The sequence below is a fragment of the Phyllobates terribilis genome, unplaced genomic scaffold (genome assembly GCF_046119375.1).
Source record: "Phyllobates terribilis strain yellow unplaced genomic scaffold, ASM4611937v1 Scaffold_3__8_contigs__length_932513732, whole genome shotgun sequence".
In the NCBI taxonomy this organism is placed as follows: domain Eukaryota; kingdom Metazoa; phylum Chordata; class Amphibia; order Anura; family Dendrobatidae; genus Phyllobates; species Phyllobates terribilis.
Window position 1 is genome coordinate 555,130,948 of NW_027362763.1, and position 24,446 is coordinate 555,155,393.

Consider the following 24,446-nt stretch of genomic DNA (forward strand, 5'->3'; position numbering starts at 1 on the left):
GAACTCGGCGGGGGTCCCTCCCTCAGGAACCTGGTGGTGACAGAAATGGTGAGATGCTGCAGGGCTGGTGTCGCCGGTCAGGCAGAGCAGAGTGCATTGCTTTTCCGGCCGCCATCTTCCTGAAGCCGTAATCTACAGGGAAATGGCAGCCTGAGCCAGCACATGCGCAGACTGGGATCTCGGCAGCCATTTCCCTGACCGCCGACACCAGCCCCGCAGCACCTAACTGCTTCTGCCGCCGCTGGGTTCCTCAGGGAGGGACCCTGCTTCCTGCGATGCTTCTCGACCACCACCGCAACCCTCCGATGCTGGGGCACCCCATGCACCCACCCAGGGCCCGCAGCATTGCTCCTCTTCTGCCGCCGCCAGCTTCCTGAGGGACTATGCCTCCTGAGGCCCCTGCTCCATTGCCCACCCCCAGGTGAGATACCTATTCGGACTAGAAGACGCCCTCCATCTTGTAACAATTTTTCTTCACATTTTCCACACCAAAATATGGGGTGCGTCTCATGGACCAGTGCGTCTCATGGACCAGTGCGTCTCATGGACCAGTGCGTCTCATAGTCCGAAAAATACAGTAATTATTTTTGTGTAAAAGCCTATATAAGTGTGATATTTCTGTAATCGTACTTGCCTGAAGAATCAAGTCATCTTATCACTTTTACCACTGAATTCCTAAATTGTTTTTTGTTCATATTCCCTCCCAAAAAACTGGATAGAAATTATTAAAAAAATATTATGTGCCCAAAATTGTACCAATAAAAACATCAACTCTTCCTGAAAAAAGAAGTACTTGCATGGGTCATTCCACATCAAGTGGACCAGTTTTAAAAATCGTCCCCACTCGACCTTCTCCGATTTTGTTGAAAATTTATAAGGATGTACATGTATGTTTGAAAAGAGGTTCTGTAAATTTTTAGGGCCAGATCTCAAATACATTGGGCACTGTTGACCTTTAACTGGAGGTTCCACCAAGCCTGCGGCTTCAGCTAAGAGGATTTTGCAAACTTTGGCATATAGCCATTAGAGTTCTATACTGGCTATGATGCTGAAATTTGGCATACTAGCTCAACTTTTGCTGCTAAAAACGATAAAATTATTACCGGCTATGACAAAACAATATTTCGGCCGCAATTTTGTGCATCATAGCCAGTATAGAACTCTAATGGCTATGTGCCAAAGTTTGCAAAATCCTCTTAGCTGAAGCCGCAGGCTTGGTGGAACCTCCAGTGAGAGGTCAACAATGCCCAATGTATTTTAGATCTGGCCCTAAAAATTTACAGAACCTCTTTTCAAACATACATGTACATCCTTATAAATTTTCAGCAAAATCGGAGAAGGTAGAGTGGGGACCACTGGTCCACTTGACATGGAATGACTCGCATGACTCTATTGTAAGAAAATGGAAAAAATATTGCTCTCATAATATAGTAATGCAAAAAAACTTTTATTTGTAAAAAATAAAAAAAAATAATAAAAAAAAAACAGTGTGTAAGGCTGTGTGCTCACTATGCGTTTTTAAGCGTTTCCACAGCGGCAATTCCGCTGCAGAAACGCTTAAACGCTTGGTAAAATGTCTGCCATGTTCCCCAATGATCCGCATGTGCTGTGCACATGCTGCGGAAATTTCCACTACTTATTATCATTGCGGAACAATACACAGCACTACCAATTATCTTGCGGAATCGCGGCGTTTTCGCCGCCATTTACTTGCATTGGACCACATGACATCCCCATCACTGCATCTGCAAATGCGGATTCCATGCGTTTCAATGTGCGGATGGTACCCGGGTTTGGATAAGAGGAGACTCTCCTCCGGACCCGGGTATCATAGTACCTGTAAAAAAGAAAAAAAAAAAGAATAGAATAAAAAATATACATTATACTTATTTTCTGATAGCCCCCGGTGTCCTTAGCGATGCGTCCTGGCTTGCCGGCAGCTCACGATGGTCTAAAAAGGACCTGCCATGACGTCATTTAGTCATATGACGGGTCACACGACCGTTGATGTCGGTCTGCTCTTCTCCAAACCCGGGTACCATTTTTTTCTGTCACACTATATAAATCCATGCCGGTTGCCGGTTGCATGGGTTTATATAGTGTGACCAAGTTGTCAAGCACTTTCCAAGTGATGCTAAAATCGCTTGGAAAGCGCTTGACAACCCGCATGCTGAAATGCATGTGAAGAACGCTTCTTGTCCCTGGCAGGAAAACGCATGTACAATCCGCATTCGTTTTTTCTGCTAGGGAGATGCAGAAACGCTCAGGAAAAATCCGGAGCATTTCTGCATCGTGGGCACATAGCCTAAAAGTAACAAAACCTTTTATTGCTGTAATCGTACTGACCCAAAGATAAAGCAGTCTTATCACTTGCACCATGCAATGAATGGCGTAAAAATAATTAAAAAAAAATTAAATTGCTGAACTGCTGTTGATTTATTCATTCGGCCCCCGAAAGATCAGTATAAGACTTGGTTCATACTTATCCTGTGCCTTACACTGAGCACTTACATCAGGGTTCCCATCTAAATCTCTGAAATATGTGATTCAGACAAAATCTCCAAAGGAAGATTCAATATAATGAGGCAGATTGAGTCACTGCCTTTTTATAGTGAATGGAAGCATTGGCTGTGTTGTCTGAATCATGCATTTCAGAGATTTAGAGGGAAACCCCGATGTAAGTGCTCGGTGTAGATTAAAGGATAAATGTGAATAGAGCCTTAAAAGTAATCCATAATGTTATGTACCCCAAATTGCCGCTAATGAACTCAACCCACAAAAAACAACTCCCCACTCAGATTCATCATCTGTTAACAGAAATATAGGATTTTTCTACATCACTGGTAGCACAAAGGCTTTGGGAAAAACGACATGGCTCTGCCCCCAAAAGAAATCCAGCGAAATCTGCGTAGCTTCTGAGCCTGAAAGTGCACCTAAACCGCAGTTGATGTGCACGTGTTTGTTACATTACTGTAGCAAGGAGAACCCACTTCATTTACGGAGTCCATGTCTCCAGAAGCACAAATTGGGCACGCACTACAATGGCATATTTGCAATTTTCTCTCTGCAACATCTCTACATGTTCATGGGTGTTTTCCAGAAATAAAGGCAAAATTGTCACTACACCTGTAGATGAATTCTCAGAGGGATGTAATATAAAAAAAAAATACGGTCACGTTCTGCATAGCCAAAAATTTGCTCACCAAAATTCAGTGTTCTTTCTGTTTCAAGGCCTTCCATTTCCCCAAACGGTAGTTTCTGACCACATATGTGGTATCTGTGTACTCAGGAGAAATTGTAAAGCAAAGTATTGGGTCCATTTTTTTCCTATTACCTTTTGTGCAAATTAAATTTAGGACTAGAGCAAAATTTTCATGAAAAAAACATAATTTAATTTTCATTCCCCAATATTAAATTCTGTGAAGCCCTAGTGTGTCCGGGATGCTCGTCACATCCTAGATGAACTCCTTCAGAGTTGTAGTTTTTGGGTTATGGGATGCACTTTACTATAAGACACACCTCCGGTGAAACATATATTTCCTACTGATTAAAACTTGCCTGGTGGTGTAAATAAGCAGAGGGTCAATATCCCCATGAGTCAAAGTGCTTTAAGGAGGTAATAGCTTGTCAGGTTAACATTCAACTCCTGTTAGTTATTTTCTGTGCAGCAGGCACATAATGCACACACCACTGCTGCATGCACAGTAAATACACACACAGCTTTGCTGCATATATTACATGTGCACGCACACAGCTCTGCCGCGGTCACTGCGCGGAGGCCCACACACACAGCTCTGCCGCGGTCACTGCGCGGAGGCCCACGCACACAGCTCTGCCGCGGTCACTGCGCGGAGGCCCACGCACACAGCTCTGCCGCGGTCACTGCGCGGAGGCCCACGCACACAGCTCTGCCGCGGTCACTGCGCGGAGGCCCACGCACACAGCTCTGCCGCGGTCACTGCGCGGAGGCCCACGCACACAGCTCTGCCGCGGTCACTGCGCGGAGGCCCACGCACACAGCTCTGCCGCGGTCACTGCGCGGAGGCCCACGCACACAGCTCTGCCGCGGGCACTGCGCGGAGGCCCACGCACACAGCTCTGCCGCGGGCACTGCGCGGAGGCCCACGCACACAGCTCTGCCGCGGGCACTGCGCGGAGGCCCACGCACACAGCTCTGCCGCGGTCACTGCGCGGAGGCCCACGCACACAGCTCTGCCGCGGTCACTGCGCGGAGGCCCACGCACACAGCTCTGCCGCGAGCACTGCGCGGAGGCCCACGCACACAGCTCTGCCGCGGGCACTCTAGTACCAGGTAGAAAGTCTTCTCATTTCCCATACTTTACACTTTCCTCAAGGCTTGTGATTGAACACCAGACTATGAAAGATCCTTCAGCTCCAGTGTTCGGCTGTTTCAAGACCTGCAGCTGGTGAAGACTCTGCAGGTCCTGCTCATATGTCTCTTACCCTGCACTGATCAGATCAATGTTGGACAGGAGGAGAGAGAACTGCCCCATTGCCTACTGTGATTGGGATGGACGCTTTTTGAGAGGAAGTTTGCTCCGGATAATACTATGCCCCCATTTTTTAGTAAGATTTTTTTCTTGCTAAATAGTGAGTTTTATGGTAAGAAAACTACAGTAAACTTTGTTGTACCTCCTTTAATTTTGTTGTTACCTGTACGCTTGTCTTTAAGTCGTTAACATTTGCTCTCCTTAGTATTTAATAAGACTGCACCTTATTCTTGTTGCAGAAGATTACGAGACCTCTGGTGAGCCACGGAGTATTACGCATAATGTGTTGGTTAGCGTGCGGCTGCTGGTCCTCTACACCCCTCTGAACTACAGTAGAACAAGTATAATTGTTCAGCAGGAGGTAATCGCTATTGGTGGTAATAAGGTAAGTACAGCCTAAAGCCACATATAGTCACAGAATGTGTATCATGAGGAGTGTGACACTGCATCCTTGGGAATAAGAGTTTTCATCAAAATAATAGTACAAGTCAATGAGGAGGACTGTGGCTTAAAATGAGGACATGCTACCTCCTCTCAGTTTGTATTTTGGAGACTCCCCACCCCCTTCAGATTGACAGTGTTTGCTTGGCCAGAGTGAGTGCTGTCTGGACTCGGCCCGTGTGTCTGCTCATGCTCACTGACACCTCTTATGCCCAGTTGTGCACACTCATTGAATGCGGGCGCATTCTCCCTTGCTCCCCTGCGGAGCTGCTCATTTGTTACGCTTCTGGGATTATCCCTGTAGCCAGCGGCAATCTCAGAGAGAAACCAGGGAGGAGTGTGTGACCTCACCAACGTTGTCGGCACATTGCCAGGATCTGGTAGTGCCTTTCACAAGGGCAGATATGTGGGCTGAGTTCAAGCAGAGCTCTCTCTGGGCAAGTGAGGTGGGGGGGGGAGGGGAGTCCCCAAAATATAAATTGATTGGAAATAACAGTGCACTGAGCCCTTGGAGACGCCAACAGTGCATGGAAGCACCTTCATTTGCATTAAAATCAATTTTCTCAAGCACCGTACCACTAAAATGTACAATGCTACTATGATTTTTATAGGGGCTAAGTCCCATATATCACTGTGCCAACAGTTTAACATTGTATTTTGGAGTGACAGACTCCCATTAAGAAACACTAAAGACAGAATACCTATGTTAGGCATTGCCCCTGAAATTTCTGCACTTGTTATAATATAGTGCATCAATTTTGCATTAAAGGGGTTGTCCCATGAACAAAGTTCATTTTAATCAGTTTGAATAATAATATGTTCCACAATTTGATCTGTTTAAAAAAAAATGTTCCTGTGCTGAGATAATCTTATAAATGTGCCCCTGCTGTGTACTGTGTAATGGCTGTGTCTGACCGTACAGGAACATGGTCTGATCATACTACAGCTCCTGGGGTGGGGGTATACAGACATTACAGCAGGGAATCACAAATTATTCTTTCTCTGAGTTAATACATATTTTAAAAATGGGCAGTGAAATGTTTTACTCACATAAAGAATCCTGTGATCCCATGCTTTCCCTTAAAGGGAATCTGTCAGCAGGTTTTTGCTACCTCATCTGAGAGCTGCATAATGTAGGCATAGAGAAGATGAATCCAACGATGTATCACTTAGATTACTGGGTGCATTGTGTCAGAACCAATCAGAGCTTTTAGATTTAGAATGAAGCAGAGCTGAGAAAGCTAACCCCGCCCACACCAGGCTCTGTATGTACAATGTCCATAGACAGTGAGGTGCTTAGTTGCTGGACTAATGGGTAATGTTAATCTCTTAATGATAAATCCTTCACAGTTAGTAAACAACAGCACACACTTTGACAAGTGACACATCCCTGAATTCTGTGTTTCAGCCTCTATCTCCTGCTGTCTTCTGATTACATAGCAAAAACCTGCTGACAGATTCCCTTTAACATACATGGATCTAATATCTGAACCAAAAGCATAAGATGCACATGTCAGGCACCAAATACCACATACTTTAATGATGAGAGAATACTCGTCACCTAGGGACTAATGTGAGTCAAAGGAGAATCAAACCAAAGCTTCTGTACCTTAAAAAAAAATTTAGGACAATGTTTGTTTTGTTTTTATCCCGTTCACCACCTTTGATGGTCATTTATGTCTAAGGTCGTATCCCTGCCTTTGATGTGGCTTCGCACGCTGAGCCCACATCTTTAAATCAGCCATCATGTGCCTTTAACAGCCTTTGGTGGAGCTGACAGCGGGATTTAACACTGACCGACCGGAAGCGCGTCATTCATTCTGTCCATCGGCGTGCCTGTTATATGATCGCGGGGCGCCAATGGGTTTTACAGCCAGTGGTGTCATTACATTCCTCCTGTGAATGCCAGCTTGTGGCCGGTGTTCATAGGAGATCGTGATTTCTGCTATACATAGCAATGCTAATGCACTGCTATGCATAGCACAAGCGATCGGACGATTGCAATTTCAAGTTTCCTAAGGGGAAAAATTTAAGTTTTTAAAAATAGGAAGAAAAACCTCCCAGAAAAGTTCAAATCACTCCCCTTTTTGCGTCATTAAAAATAAAACAATAAAAAATATATATATTTGGTATCGCTGCGTTCGTAAAAGTCAGAGAGCTGTCAAAATATAGCATAAATGAATCAGATCGGTTAACAGTATAACGAAAAAAGAAATAATGCCAGAATTACTTTTTTTTTTGCCGCTTCATCATTGCAATGAAATGCCATAAGAGGCGATCAAAACTTCGTATCCACCCCAAAATGGTGTCAATAAAAATGTCAGCTCAGGGTGCAAAAAATAGCTCTCATTCAGCCCCAGATCCTGAAAAATTAAAACGTTACAGGTCTCGGAAAATGGCGACTTAAGCAAAAAAATTTTTTCTTAGAAATGTCTGAATTTTTTTTTCACCACTTAACGTAAAAAAAAAACTATACACGTTTAATATCTGCTTACTCGAATTGACCTGGAGAATTATATTGCCAAATAAGTTTTAGCATATTGTGAACATGGAAAAAAATGCAGGTTTTTTTTTTGTTTTGTTTTTTACCAATTTCAATGCAATTGAAATTTTTTTTCCTTCTTTCCAGTCCATCATGCGATAAAATTAATGGTGTTATTCAAAAGTACAACTTATCCCGCAAAAAAACAAGCCCTCATATGGCAGGGGTGACAGAAAATTAAAAAAAAGTTATGGCTCTTGGAATAAGGGGAGGAAAAAAACTAAATTGCAAGGTCATGAAGGGGCAAATACCACCTTGTCATAGGAAGCTGAATTATTTACCCAGTGTAAAATTTACAGGGGTCTTCTATACATCCATCTCATAGCGATAGCCAAATATGTTTCCCTGAGAAGAGTGCGAGGGTGGTGAGGCCAAGTCTCCTCATCAAGGATTCCTAATAAACCACCTTAGAGTAGATTGGTACAGGAGATTGTATGATCTCGATGAGGATTATGACCTCTTTCTGCAATAGGACGGCAATACCACATCAGGTGTGTAAAACCTGCCGCCTTTCCCACACCTATGGCGATCTGCAGTGGTGGATCTACCCATTTTATATAACCTCCTTTGAGTCAGGTAGCATTGATGAACTTATATACATTTGGACTAGCTTGTTGTTAATTACCAGTGAAACATATTGTGGGGAGGTCTAGGCCTCGCTCCAGTCCTCCTCTGAGAGGAAGGGTATTATTGGCCTCGACCAACAATGGTGATGAGGAGTATCTCCTGCTTAATAACTCTGTATAATAAAAGGAGATTAACTGCTTAGGTCCCTGGCTCTTTAGAATCCCAATCAGGAGGCATGAGAGAGTTCCCAGTGTCTGGGAAATGGGTATTTAGGGCATGCCTTAGTTGCAGATGCCTAAAGAAAGCATGTCTGGGGACTTGATATAGCTGTTGACATTTCTCAAAGGAAACAACACTTTGGATATATACCTGTGCCTGTGTCTTGACCCTTAAAATTTGACCAGAACTGAGCATCTTGGGAATGTAGCAATTCTGGAAGAGCACTGTTATGCCATAAGGGGGACTCAGCTACTGTGTCCCTGAATTGGGAAATCTTTTTGGTTGCTCACTACACTTGAACAACAAGTCTGTGAATTGGCAAGAAGGATTGTGAGTATTGCTCTGGTGCCTCCATGACCCCCATAGACTTTTAAGACTCAAACAGTGCTCAAGTTGGTGGTCAGAATTGGGCAAATGATTATCTACTGTCCATTGTTAGAAAGCAAAGTTGGCTGGCTAAGTAGTATACGAAGTCCGGTAGTGCCGCACCTGCCTCATCCCTTGGCCTCTAAAGAGTGGTCAATTTCAGTGTCGGTCCCATATGAAGAATGCTAAATGGGAGTTGATCTTGGTGAAGACCTTGTGTGGGACTATGGAGGCTGAATGTTCCAGGACATATAGGAATTTAGGGAGGATTATCATTTTAACGACCCAGCAACTGACAGAGGGAGGGTACCTCATATTCTAATTTTCTCCCCCAGGTATGACAAAAGAGAGGATATATTTAAATCAGGGAGTTGCTGTGATTTCTTATGTGTATACCTAGATATTTAAAGTGGCATACTATTCCTAACCTGCAGAATTCATCCCCTGCTTTCCATTCTATAGTGTTTAGCGGTAACAACATGGATTTCTGCCAGTTTATTTTTAGACTGGAGAAATTGCCAAAGACAGTATAAGTCTTGGACTGGCCATGAACAAGATTAAATCATCTGCATATAACCCTAAGCGGTCTTTGTACATAACCTTTTTCCAGGTTATCGTATTAACCCCTTTCCGACGTGTGTACTGCACACATCGGATCCCTCCCTTTGGTGCAGTCTCTTGGCGCTGAACCTGCACCTTTCCAGGTACATGACAGCTGATCTGAACAGCTGTCATGTGCCCCTAACAGCTGTAGGTGGAATTGCGATCCACCTGCAGCTGTTAACTAGTTAAATGCCGCTGTCAATCTCTGACAACGGCATTTAACTTGAGCCTACCGGAAGTGCGTCGTTTGCTCCGCCCATTGGCGACCGCGGGTTGCCGATGGGTTGGCATGACAACCCCTGCGGTTGTCATTGCCAGATTGCTATGAGAACTGCCCAATGGTCTGCACTCAGCAAGTGAGCATTTCTGCTACACACAGGCGATCTGATAATTGCAGCTTCTAATCTCCCATTTAGACAATTGAAGCATACAAAAAGTAAAAAAAAAAAAAAAGTTTTTAAAAATATTTAAAAAAAAAAAAATATATATATAAAGTTTAAATCATCTCCCTTTCGCCCCATTCAAAATAAAACAATGAAAAATTCAAATATACACATATTTGGTATCGCTGCGTTCAGAATTGCCCGATCTATCAATATAAAAAAAAGTATGAAAAAAAATTCAAAATCGCCGCTACATTGCAATACAATGCGATCAAAACATCGTATCTACCCCAAAATGGTATCAATAAAAACGTCAGCTCGGCGCGCAAAAAAGTAAGCCCTCACCCTGCCCCAGATCCTAAAAAATGGAGGTGCTATGGGTCTCAGAAAATGGCGGCGTTTTTTTTTAAAACTTTCGATCAGGTATCCATTATGAAGGAATGCCTCAATGCGCGTTTCGCCAGGGAATTTTGCAGCTTTCTCAAGAGGCCTCTTGAGAAAGCTGCAAAATTCCCTGGCGAAACGCACGCTGAGGCATTCCTTCCCACCTGCAGTGCTTTGTGATTGATACCTGATCTTTGGTAAGGTTCTGGGGGCCCAAATTTACTCCTGACCATATTATACAGTGCCCTTTTGCCTACGTTTTACTTAATTGTGGTCCCTGGTCATGTAGACCTGCCTGTCCTGCACTTTGTCAGTAATACAATGGCAGATTTTCTCTGTTGCTCTGCAGTTTTGTGGCACATTGCTCTTTTGTTGTCTGTTTATATATTGTTACCTTTGACTATTGTGTATTACAATATTTGATTTTTCAATAAAATCAGATTTTATATGCCAGTTAAACTCGTACTCTCCTTTTCTAACATCATAGTTTGAGTTGGTGTTTTTTACGCTGGCCCTGGCATACTCTGACCGGGCACCCTGCGTTTTCTTTGTATAATACGTTTGGCTTTTTTTGTTTCACTTATCACCTATGCTATGAAAAGGTGAGAAATGCTAAAGTGGTTGTGCTCTTTCGTAAAATACCAATACATGAGCAAAGTTTATGAAAAAACTCTGCTTTACTCGCCCTAATTGGGGCCACTGCTGAGTGTATATATCTGGTACGATATCTGGTATTCGCAGCAGCATGACAGCCAATCATTGAGCTCAGGGGCTCTGCCTGTGCAGACAGAAAATCTTGTTTAGAGCCATCAAGCTCACAATGGCTAATGTGCTGACGACATGATATCTGCATCACCGCTAATATCCAATACAGGGAGCAACGTCGCAGACTCAACCCTGGGCCAACGGAGGATGAGTAAACTGCAGTTTGTTTTCTTAATCCAGTCCTGAGGCGCAGTTTGTTATATCTGAAAGGGGACAACCCCTTTTTTAATTCCCTTTTAATATTTGTTAGGGTATAGTAATTAAAAGGAAACCTTTCAGACTTGCGGGGTATTTTATGCAGTATGGTATGGGCAGACAGTCTCTGCAGTATTGCAATAAAAAGACTGTAGGTTAGTCATTTTTGGTCTTTCGAGTGGTTTTCAGATTATTTTTCCTTATATTCCATGGAGAAAAAGTGGAAGTATTCATAGAAATAAAAGAGGGTATGGGTACTGAGCCCCTCATAGGGCATCAGAAGGTCTGTGTACAGATTGTATAAATGAGTTTACGGAACCAGATTTACAGTGAAAAGATACATTTCAATCATCTTGTTTTCAGATTTATACCAATCCCATTCACTACGAACTAGTATGTAATGACTGTAAATAATATAAAATGATCACTCCAGAATGATCACTTTATACTATCCTACAAGGTGAATTATCCAAGTATATATGTTTAGTAATCTGGTGAGCTCTATTATATAGACACGTTACATGCTCTATATACTAATTTAACAGACTCCTAAATCAAAAAAGGGGGTCAATGGATTATCATTTCCCAAAATTCAACATCACGATACGAGATGTGCAGCATGTGAAACAACGGATACTGGAAGCCTGTGCTAGTATTTCTTCTGCGGTGTTGGTATCAGTGTGTCAAGAGTGTGAGAAGAGGGTTGCATTGACAATCCAACCCAATGCGCAGCACTTTGAACACATTTTATAAGTGGTCATAAACTTGTAAAAAACTCATGAAAGAAAAAAGTTACGTTAAAACCAAGCACACCATTGTTTTTCTTATGAAATTCCCAAAAAATTTGATGTTTCACATGACCCTCTTCGCGTTGAAAAAAATAAAGTTGGATCCAAAATGGCCGACTTCAAAATGGCCACCATGATCACCACCCATCTGGAAAAGTTTTCCCTCTCCCATATACTAATGTGCCACAAACAGTAAGTTGATATCACCAACCATTCCCATTTAATTTAGGTGTATCCATATAAATGGCCCACCCTGTAGAAGTATCTGGCTGTGTTCACACCTTGGTTTTGAGTTTTGTTTTAGGAACGGAGAAAAGGATCCTTTTACAAAGTGGGTGCTAACTGAAGAAAGGCACTATTTACTATATTTGGGTCCGTTTAATTTTTTTTTTTTTTTATGACCTGTGTATGAATGAATTGGTCCTGAAGGAAGCTATTAAAGTCATTGAGCCCTTCCACTGCAGTTTGTGTTTGTTTTATAAGGGATCACTTTTTCATGTGAATTCCATTTCTCTGTTCCAAAAGAAAACTGAGAAATGAAACTCAGAACACAAGTGAGAATACAGCCTTAAGCCTAAGGGGAAAAAAACATCCGTGTTCTCATGAGACATGTGGATGTATTGTAATCATTTAGCTGGGGTTAACAGCACACGCTTTGGTCTGTGTTTCTGGAGTAAGGCTGGTTTTAAACTTCTGATATTCACGGAGACCCGCAGCCGGTCTGGACATCGCTTTACTTACTTTGGCTATGAATGTAGATGTGAGGAACCAGCTTTAAGGAGATGAATATTACAGATTTCATTCTGTTTAATATATGTAAAATACCTTTGATTACACCACATACTGAAATCATTCCTGGTGCTATCATGCACTTGAGAACGCTACAATTTTTATGCTAGAATTTTCTGTAAATAAGGTTCTTGGTAATATGTGGTCAATGTCCATTGAATAGAAAGGATTTTTCTTTACATGAATAATTATTATTGTTCATTATTGTTAATAGGTTAATGAAAGTCAGATAGCGGAAGTGGAATTGGTACTTAATAGACGTATGGAAATTCTTTGGTCTTATAGTTCAACATTACACCTTGAGGATTCACACCTCTCAGCCATTCCTTGGGACAAGGATGTCTTATTTACCTTCCCAAACATCCCAGAATCGGGTAAGATTTCTTAGATTCTCTTTATTTGTAGTTCTGTTTCGTGTTTTTGGGTTATTCATAGCTTACTAAAGCAGTGTATATAGACATTAAATGATTTTATCATGATAGTGGTCATTTTTATCTCTTGCATACTTTACTTTTCTACTCTTAATTACAGTACAATACATTTTTAATCTGCAGTGGTTGACATGTACAGTGCTGTAAAATAGTATGTGTCCCTTTCCCAATTTCTTCTTTGATTTTAAATGATTTAATATTAAACAAAAATAACCCCCCAAAAGACACACAAGCTTTTTTTTTTTAATAAAGGAGAAATGCTGTTCAGCCCGAAGGACATATGTGAGAACAGTATCAGAAAGCTGCACTTGTTGCCACGTTCTAAAGAGATTCGGATACATGAAATCTACCGGTCTAAAAAGGGTTACAAAGCCATTACTAAGGCTCTGGGACTCCAGCGAACTACAGTGAGAGCTGTTCTCTATGAAGAGAGAAAACTTGGAAGATTGGAGAGCCTTCTCAGGAATAGTTGACCTACCAGAGTTCCACCAAGAGCGAATTGTCAACTCATCTAGGAGGTTACAAAAAAACAAAAGAACTTCCGAAAACCTGCAGGCCTTAATGTGCAAGGTTAAATATAAGAAAATATCACTCATAGGACAGTTACAGCCATTACTGACCAAAAAGAACACCAAGGCTTGTCTCACCTGTGCCAAAAAAACATTTAAACTGCCCCCAAGGCTTCTAGGATAATATTTTATGGACCATTGAGTCAAAAGTGGAAGGCATGGGTCCCATTACATGTGGCGTACAGTTAATACTGCATTCCACCATAAAAATATCAGTGACATGGCAGTAATGTGATGGTGTGACACTGCTTTGCTTCTGGAGGACCTGAACAACTTGTCATAATTGATGGCTCTATCAGAAAATCCTGCTAGTCAGTATGTAACCTTGGGTTTTCAATGCATCGAAAGAACCCAAGCAAAGTTCCTTCACATGTAATTACATGTTATCGCCAATGTTTTATTGCTGTTACTGCCAAGGGTGACTCAACCAGTTATTTGGTTTTGGGGGGGTGGTGTCAATTACTTTTTCACATGGGAGACATAGGTTTTGAATAAGTCCTTATCTTCATTAACATTGGTTGAATGACCTGAAATATGGTGTCTGACCAGCAGATGAAATATTTTGGTTTTAAAGGTGATAACTACAGTTAGCTTGTGTTTTCTGATGCAGCAGGGGATAGTGTTCCACAGCAGACGACCAGAGAATACAGCATCGGACAGAACACTACAGTCGATGAGGAGTCATTTCCTGGCAAACTCCCAGAAACTCCCGTCAGAGCCGTTATTCCAGCCTCTTCTTATAAGGTGACATGATATATTGCTTGCACTTTGTACTGACTTTGCAGTGTCTGATTGGCTATGTACTGGTAAACTTTAGCTCTATGTATAAATAAGCCTGTCATTCACCCAGTGGAGCCCAAAAGTTTTTTTGTTTTTTTGGTCTTCGCTGGGTTCAAACACACTCCTCAACATTAAAGGTGCAACACAAAGAATGAAAAGTTGTGTAATTACGGAAATCCTAGATTGGATAGATGTGTTAATGATATGTAAATGAGGAAAAAATGGAAACAAAATGTTAAAAAAAACTCTGATTCAGTATGGAGTATGAGTATCACACAGAAATCCCCGCACTTACACAACTTGGTTGATATCAATTAGGTTATTAATGATTGCCTCTGCCACACTGATTGCACTTTTGGCACGCAAATCATAAATATCCACTGCTGGCAGCTCCCTTTGTAATTGCCTAACCAGTGATTGCCCTTTTATAAGCTCGATGGGAGACAAGTCCAGAGATGCTGCCAGCAATGGTAGCATGTTTAGGCCTCCAGGCTGCACACAGTAGCACAAGGAACATACGGTCTGTTTGAGGGCTTGTTTATTGCATAATGAGGTGAAGCTTTCATTAATACCATTTTGGGGTACATACAATGTTTTGATGGCTTTTTATTGCATTTTTTTAGAATGTTGCAGTGACTGAAAAATCGCAGTTTTGGCATTTCAATATTTTTTTCCTATACAGTGTTTCCTGTACAGGATAATTTAATTTTCTAGTTTGATAGCCTAGACTTTTGAGGACATAGCGATACCAAATCTGTTTATTTTTTTATATTAAGTTCTTTACTTTTAATGGGGAGGAAAAAGTGAATGATTCAAATTTTTTATATATATATACAGTACAGACCAAAAGTTTGGACACACCTTCTCATTTAAAGATTTTTCTGTATTTTCATGACTTTGAAAATTGTACATTCACATTGAAGGCATCAAAATTTTGAATTAACACATGTGGAATTATATACTTAACAAAACAGTGTGAAACAACTGAAAATATGTCTTATATTCTAGGTTCTTCAAAGTAGCCACCTTTTGCTTTGATGACTGCTTTGCACACTCTTGGCATTCTCTTGATGAGCTTCAAGAGGTAGTCACCGGAAATGGTTTTCACTTCACAGGTGTGCCCTGTCAGGTTTAATAAGTGGGATTTCTTGCTGTATAAATGGGGTTGGGACCATCAGTTCTGTAGTGTAGAAGTCTGGTGGATACACAGCTGATAGTCCTACTAAATAGACTGTTAGAATTTGTATTATGGCAAGAAAAAAGCAGCTAAGTAAAGAAAAACGAGTGGCCATCATTACTTTAAGAAATGAAGGTCAGTCAGTGCGAAAAATTGGGAAAACTTTGAAAGTGTCCCCAAGTACAGTTGCAAAAAACATCAAGCGCTACAAAGAAACTGGCTCACATGAGGACCGCCCCAGGAAAGGAAGACCAAGAGTCACCTCTGCTTCTGAGGATAAGTTTATCCGAGTCACCAGCCTCAGAAATCGCAGGTTAACAGCAGCTCAGATTAGAGACCAGGTCAATGCCACACAGAGTTCTCGCAGCAGACACATCTCTTCAACAACTGTTAAGAGGAGACTTTGTGCAGCAGGCCTTCATGGTAAACTAGCTGTTAGGAAACCACTGCGAAGGACAGGCAACAAGCAGAAGAGACTTGTTTGGGCTAAAGAACAGAAGGAATGGACATTAGACCAGTGGAAATCTGTGCTTTGGTCTGATGAGTCCAAATTTGAGATCTTTGGTTCCAACTATCGTGTCTTTGTGCGACGCAGAAAAGGTGAACGGATGGACTCTACATGCCTGGTTCCCACCGTGAAGCATGGAGGAGGAGGTGTGATGGTGTGGGGGTGCTTTGCTGGTGACACTGTTGGGGATTTATTCAAAATTGAAGGCATACTGAACCAGCATGGCTACCACAGCATCTTGCAGCGGCATGCTATTCCATCCAGTTTGCGTTTAGTTGGACCACCATTTATTTTTCAACAGGACAATGACCCCAAACACACCTCCAGGCTGTGTAAGGGCTATTTGACCAAGAAGGAGAGTGATGGGGTGCTACGCCAGATGACCTGACCTCTACAGTCACCAGACCTGAACCCAATCGAGATGGTTTGGGGTGAACTGGACCGCAGAGTGAAGGCAAAAGGGCCAACAAGTGCTAAGCATTTCTGGGAACACCTTCAAGAATGTTGGAAGACCATTACTGGTGACTATCTCTTGAAGCTCATCAAGAGAATGCCAAGAGTGTGCAAAGCAGTCATCAAAGCAAAAGGTGGCTACTTTGAAGAACCTAAAATATAAGACATATTTTCAGTTGTTTCACACTTTTTTGTTAAATATATAATTCCACATGTGTTAATTCATAGTTTTGATGCCTTCAGTGTGAATGTACAATTTTCATAGTCATGAAAATACAGAAAAATCTTTAAATGAGAAGGTGTGTCCAAACTTTTGGTCTGTACTGTATATATGTGTATGTGTATATATATATATATATATATATATATATATATATATATATATATATATATATATATATATATATATATATATATATATATATATATATATAAATAAATTTTTTTTATTCATTTTAAAATTAGTTTTTTGCTTTATTTTTAGTCTCCTTAAGGAATTTGAACTTGCAATCGTCTGATCATTTATACTGTATATAGCAATACCACAGCATTATAGTATAAATTGCAGACTGTTAAGCTCAGCCTGTGCCTTGACTTCACAGGAGTACCAAGATGACAGCCACATGGGCCTTCAGCAGGCCCTCAATTTACCATGGTAAACTATGGGTGTGTCATCGTACAGGCAACTGGTCCATTTAAATCCCACTGTCAGTCACCCAGCTTAAAGCATCCGATGCCATATGCTAATGACAACTTGGATCCATCTCTGCCGTGAGCGTGATCCGAGTGTCGGTGCTCTGTGCTCCAGTCCTCTTGCATCAGAGAATCAGAGCAGAGGTGCAGAGGAGACTGAGAAAGTAATTTCTCCATGTCATCCATGGCCTGTCTTGGCGTATATAGGGCTGCACGGGGATGATATCCAAGTTCAGGCTGATGTTTCACGTGCACCCATAAACTTGTATGGGTGCATGCGATCCGATTCTTGCAGCCATTCGCAGCATGCTGAAATCGGCATGGGAAAAAATCATCACAGATCTGAGCTGCCCCATAGTTTAACATTGGGCCAAGGACTATCAGATTTTTTTTTTTTTTTTTTTTGATTGCATGCGTCCGATTTAATTGCAAGTGTGAGCGAGCCCTTAGAGACAGATGCAGGCTTTGTAACACAGCCGTCATTTACTGCGTGTGGAATGAGTCTGCAATTTTTGCACTAAAAGGTTAAAGAAGCAATATTTTAGGAATTGAATTCAATTTTATTCCATGTTTTCTTAAAATGTATAGTGTAAGGACATTACAATACTAATTGATTGCTGTCTTCCTCAGTTTCTTGCACTGCCTTAGTTCTCTTCTAGACTATGTGACCGATCTTTTCTTTGCCAGCTCACTTATCTACTGGGTGGAGCGGTAGCTGCTTTCCCAATGTATGTTAATGAGATTCAGAATTAGGCTCCATAGATTTAAAGGGGTATTCCCATCTCCAAGATCCTATCCCAATATGTAGTCGGTGTAATAATAATAATATTAGTAAATGCCTCCAATTAGAAATGTAGTATAGTATTTCTGATTCGCTTAGTCTCTTTCCTCATGTGCAGACATTGTAGGACCTAAGGTATTATAATCCGAATTGTAGCTGCGGTGCAGCGGGGTCCCAGTGTCGCTGCTGCCGGAAGTTTCTGGAGAAGGTAGGAGTGGGGCGATGGCTGCGGGCCCCAGGCTGGTAGAATGGGGTGTTCGGCAGTACGGGGGCTCCTCCGTCATGTCTTGAAAGCCTGTAGCCCCGCACTTTCCTTACTCTTCAATGACTTGGACTGGGAAAATGGCCGCCTGAGGCAGTGCATGCGCAGATTGAGATCTCTTCACAGAGATCTCTGCTCACGAGACGTCACTTGTGCATGCGCCGCCTCCGGCGCCCATTTTCCTGGAGCCGACTGCATTAGCAAAGTATGGAAGGTGCGGGGCTCCGGGCTTTCACAAAATGTGCACCCCATCATACCAGCCTGGGGCCCACCGTATCTCCCCACCCCTGCTGCCGCTGGACACCTTATCCTACCAGTCTGGGGCCCGCAGCATCTCCTGCCTACGCCAGCTTCCTGCAGCAGCAACACTGCTGCCCGGGATCCCACTCCACTGCCACCGCTGCCCCCAGGTAAGCTGCCTTAAAAGTGCATTATAGCATGCACCATCATTTTATTAAAAACATTTTTTCTTAATTTCCTCCGCAAACTTTGGGGTGTCTTATAATCCCCAAAATATGATTTGTGGGTAAACCTCAAGTTCTAATCGGTATGTCTGTAAAAGTCTGCTCTCTTAAAATCTAAAATTGTTTTTCCCGTCCAGTAAAAAAAAAATAATTGCAATTTCCTTGTCGCCACCTTGGGAAACAAATGGAATAAAAGTTGTATGCATCCCAGAATAGTACCAATAAAAAATATACAGCTTACCCCACAGATCCATCGACAGAAAAAAAGAAAATTCTTCTTTATCTCCAAATATAATGACACAAACCCAATTTTTTTTTCTTTGTTTTAATGATAAAAAATATATACATTTTATATTTCCATAATCATATCGACATGAAGAATCATGTTACCAGGGGAATTGTACCACAGTGTGTTCTTAAAGATTGAAACCCAAATTGTTTAAGGATTTTATTTTTTTTCTTATAGGTAATGTGTGAGTTTGCAGATGAACTAAGAGACAAATTGTGCCTTATCTGGTCCTGGCTGTATCCTATCCTGGTGAACATTGCACAGGTCCTTATTACTGGGGTGATAGGAGCTGCAGTTGTGCTTGAACTTCTCAAGATATTCTACCCAATGAAAGAACCAAAGTAAGCAAATGATTTTTGAAGAGCATCGATCACAAAAAAAATTACCCGTCATTTTTTATTTTAATAGATTGGCAAAAATATTAAGCAGATTGAAAATATAAACAATTTAAAAATCATTCAGGGGATTAATACCATAAGAAAATATATGCTACTACACTGTGTGCAGAATTATTAGGCAAGTTGTATTTTAGAGGATTATTTTTATTATTGATCAACAACTATGTTCTCAATCAACCCTAAAGATTCAAATATCCAAGCTTAATATTTTTGGAAGTTGGAGAGGGGTTTTTTTAGATTTGGCTATCTTAGGAGGATATCTGTTTGTGCAGGTAACTATTACTGTGCAGAATTATAAGGCAACTTAATAAAAAACAAATATAATCCCATCTCACTTGTTTATTTTCCCCAGGTAAACCAATATCAGTGCACAAAATTTAGAAATAAACATTTCTGACATGCAAAAACAAAAACCAAAAAAATTTAGTGATGAATATAGCCACCTTTCTTTATGATGACACTCAACAGCCTTCCATCCATAGATTCTGTCAGTTGCTTGATCTGTTTTCGATCAACATTGCGTGCAGCAGCCACCACAGCCTCCCAGACACTGTTCTGAGAGGTGTACTGTTTTCCCTCCCTGTAGATCTCACATTTTATGATGGACCACAGGTTCTCTATGGGGTTCAGATCAGGTGAACATGGGGGCCTTGTCATTATTTTTTCTTCTTTTAGACCTTTACTGGCCAGCCACGCTGTGGAGTACTTGGATGCATGTGATGGAGCATTGTCCTGCATGAAAATCATGTTTTTCTTGAACGATACCGACTTCTTCCTGTACCACTGCTTGAGGAAGTTGTCTTCCAGAAACTGGCAGTGGGTCTGGGAGTTGAGCTTCACTCCATCCTCAACTCGAAAAGGTCCCACAAGTTCATCTTTGATACCAGCCCATACCAGTACCCCACCTCCACCTTGCTGGCGTCTTAGTCGGAGTGGAGCTCTCTGCCCTTTACTGATCCAGCCTCTGGCCCATCCATCTGGCCCATCAAGAGTCACTCTCTCATTTCATCAGTCCATAAAACCTTTGAAAAATCAGTCTTAAGATATTTCTTGGCCCATTCTTGACGTTTTATCTTATGTCTCTTGTTCAAAGGTGGTCGTTTTTCAGCCTTCATTACCATGGCCATGTCCCTGAGTATCGCACACCTTGTGCTTTTTGATACTCCGGTAACGTTGCAGTTCTGAAATATGGAAAAACTGGTGGCGAATGGCATCTTGGCAGCTTCACGCTTGATTTACCTCAATTCATGGGCAGTTATTTTGCGCCTTTTTTGGCCAACACGCTTCTTGCGACCCTGTTGGCTATTTGCCATGAAACGCTTGATTGTTCTTTGATCACACTTCAAAAGTTTGGAAATTTCAAGACTGCTGCATCCCTCTGCAAGACATCTCACAATTTTGGACTTTTCAGAGCCCGTCAAATCTCTCTTCTGACCTATTTTGCCAAAGGAAAGGAAGTTGCCTAATAATTAAGCACACCTTATATAGGGTGTTGATGTCATTAGTCAACAGCCCTCCTCATTACAGAGATGCACATCACCAGATTTACTTAATTGGTAGTTGGCTCTCAAGCCTATGCAACTTGGAATAGGACAACATGTATAAAAAGTATCATGTGATCAAAATACTCATTTGCCTAATAATTCTGCACACAGTGTATGAATATCGGTGAAAAGTTGCTGCTATTTCCGAACAAACCTAGTGGCGTTGCGTCACTCCGCAGCACTCTTCTGGGGCAGAGGGATCAGTGATGAGCCATGCTGTCCACAAGATAGCAGTACACTCCCATTGAAAAATAGGTACATAAACCAAAAGTTCTTAGATACCTACTGGAAAGTCCATACCTATCTATATTAAGTAAACGGATATACATAATTAAATTTTTTAATAAAACTGGTTATTTGGTGATTGGTCTTCTTTAAGTTAACATTTTTCAGTCTAAGACAATGGGTGTTGGTTCAGATACCTTCTGGATATTATTGGTAGTACTAGTTCACTGATGTATGTTACAATATGGTACAGTTTTTCAATATTCAGTAGGCTTTATTATATATATTCACATAATTACATATATTTAAGTAATTGCTGTGTATGGGAAACTACACAAAGCTGTTGCTTTTAAGTATTGTTTTTCCATGATCCCAGGATGTTTAGACCTTTAAAAAACGGTCACTGTCATTTCAACAGATGGTAGTTATATCAATATTTTAAATGAATATAAGAAATTTTGTAACATTTCCTCAGAGATGTATACTGCTTTTTCCACTCATGAGCAACTTCTCCCTCTGCCAACTGAACTCACCATCCAGTCTGAAAAACAGCTCAAATGCATCTTAAAGCAGGACAGGCTGTGGTGTCCTATTACACAGCCAATTAAACTGTATGGCCGGCGGAGTGAGGAGCGCTCAACACAGTGAGAGATTAAACAGATCGAGCTGCAGCTTTCAGCAACTTTATTTAATCCAGTGCTGGAATCACGGCCACACCGATCAGTACTTCTGTATAATGTCTTTATTGCTGTTACCTCTGTCTGTGTACTACAGCGAAAGAGGAGCAGAACTGCTTCTTTCTGTGAACTATATGTGGATACATCATTGCATCTAGACTTATCTAGACAGAAATAACTGAAAATCAGGAAGAGTCTGTAGAGAAGAAAATGTAGGATTCAAGTCATTTAATGGCCAGAAATAATGTTGTTCCTCATGTGAACACACACATGACAGCCTATTCTGAAGTGATCTGAAACGACACTTTAATAAATGCCATCTACCTTGCCATAAATTAAATGGTCATGCTGTTTTGCTAATACCATATATACTACTCACAAACAAAAATTAAGAGATCACTTCCCTTAGAAGTAAATTGTGTAATTTGTTGACAAAAAAATGAGGCATTGACAGTCAATGAAAACCAAAATCATCCGCCGATGGCTGGATATCAAATTGTCCCCAAAATCAAACAAAAAAAATGTCACCAAATTGTAATGTTATCAAGCAATGTGCAATACCTCCACATGATTGTATGCATTCTTGTCAACATTTGTGCGGTCACCTGATGAGTGGACAGATGATGTCCTGGGAATCTCCTTACATATTTGGATCAGGATTCCTGGACTGTCTGTGGTGCTAGTTGACAGTATTAGATGCACTGATACATAATCCCACTGCAGCTTAAAGTCTGACAAAAGGACTGGGATGAAATCCTCTGGGCCAGACACTAGCCAGGGTACAGTTGGATATAAACTGAATGCTTGTGCAACCCAAAAAATGTGTCCCAGACTATCACTGACTTATCGACAAACGAATCATGCTGGATGATGATGCAGTGTGAACCTGCTTTCTTCTGTGAAAGGAATGGGGAGTCAATTGAAAACTTGCCAGTTTCATCTGAAGGCTAACATGAGAAAAATAATCCTATAAAATCAATCATTTATTAAAACCTCAGACTAGACCACACCTAAATATCCCACTAATTACAATACATTTCTTGTGGGTATTTAGACTGGTAAAGGTCCTGCTATAGAGCCAGGCAAACAAAAGAGGCTTGGAGGGAAAAGTAGATTCAGGACTAGGGGTACACACACTGTAGAAAGATATGGCAGGGCTCCAGCGGTCAGTTTGGCCAAAGTAGGGCATTGAGAAGTACAAACACAGTGCCAGATATCGATATGACCTCTTTATCTCCACTTTCTACCTCCTTTTTTTTTTTTTTAGAGCGACAAGCCCATCACATGTTATTTCCTGAGGAACTGAATTCACTGAATCGAGGACAGAGTGACTTCTCCTCCCATTCGCTTTCTAGAATTGAATACGATGTACTCAAAAAGGGTCTTTCTTTCATTCCCACCAACCCCTATAATTGCTTTGGCTGGGTGAGAGACACTAATTTATTCGGGAAGGAATTGAAATGGAGAAAGTTCTCCTAAAATAATGACAGGGAACTGTGTCATAAACTAGGCCTCACGGACGATGACTTGAAGGGCTGTCATACTTTGTTGGGATTACTCTGGGAGAATGATAGAGAGGGAGGATTAGGTCCATGTACAAACCTCAAAAACAAAAGTTAAAAAATGCTCCCGCAAAACGATCTGACGAGTGTAGATATTTGTCACATTGGTAGAGAAAGATTCCTCGTTCGAATCTATCTAGAAGGGAAGTAGCGGCACTGGAGGGTCTGGAAAAAACAAACATCTAATTTATAAAACCGGCCCAACAAAGGTGGTAACCTTGTACTTATGGACCATCCGAAGTACCTGACAATGTGCTACTCAGTATTTCATAAGTGTCTCTGTCTTTTAAAACAATCGTTGGATCCCACAGTCACTTACATTGAGGGTCTCCTTGAAATTCTGATAAGGGCACGGGATTAACATATCAAAATTCAATTTTCTCTTACCCACTTTTCCTACAATACCTACATTTTATACCCTGCCTAAAATTTATAAGAGCCTAGAACCACTAAAGCGACTTCCAATCATCCTCAGGGGTTGATTCAGTTGCTTAAATAGTTGGAACTACATCAGTAATATCCTGCACCCATTTACCACCTTTCCTACCGTTTAGGAGAAATTGTTCAAGCGTCTCGAATTTTGAAACACTCGCATTGGATATGACTATCAGATTCCGAGAGAGGAGTTTTACAAAACATGTACTAGACTCAGCCCGGATTTATGTGGAGAGACAGGACAGACAATCACTCATCAATACACAATCAAGAAGACCGAAACTAGATGGGATCACAGAGTCATAGAGACTTTTGACAATCAGAATGCGCAAATATACAACATCTTGAGGAAACACTGGGGTATTTTACTATCTGACTCAGTCCTTAAAGATGCTATCTCACCAGTTCTGACTATTACATTCAAGAAGGGGAGCTCAATCAACGATAGTCTGGTACACAGCCCATATAAGAAACGGTCACCAATGGGACCTGGCTTGTCCTAAAGGTCTGGTTTCTTGCGATGTGGAGATGAATAAAATCATGCAAGTCTCTTTCTGGTGCCTCCATGGGTAGAACCTTTTTCCTTAGAGACTTTGCCAATTGCAAGACCACTGGTCTAGTTTACATGGTTACGTGCACCTGTCC

General features: G+C 41.4%; 1 protein-coding gene across 3 annotated transcripts in view; it reads left to right on the top strand.

Moving 5' to 3' along the window:
* Nucleotides 1-24,446, top strand: part of GINM1 (glycosylated integral membrane protein 1) — a 59,127-nt gene that overhangs the window by 17,977 nt on the left and 16,704 nt on the right. For 2 of the 3 annotated variants that reach the window (XM_073671402.1, XM_073671400.1), the window contains 4 exons: nucleotides 4,751-4,896; nucleotides 12,768-12,927; nucleotides 14,164-14,297; nucleotides 19,138-19,301. In XM_073671402.1, coding sequence (XP_073527503.1) covers nucleotides 4,751-4,896; nucleotides 12,768-12,927; nucleotides 14,164-14,297; nucleotides 19,138-19,301 — 604 coding nt within the window. The remainder of the gene's footprint in view (nucleotides 1-4,750; nucleotides 4,897-12,767; nucleotides 12,928-14,163; nucleotides 14,298-19,137; nucleotides 19,302-24,446) is intronic. The other variant, XM_073671401.1, reaches the window with a different exon arrangement.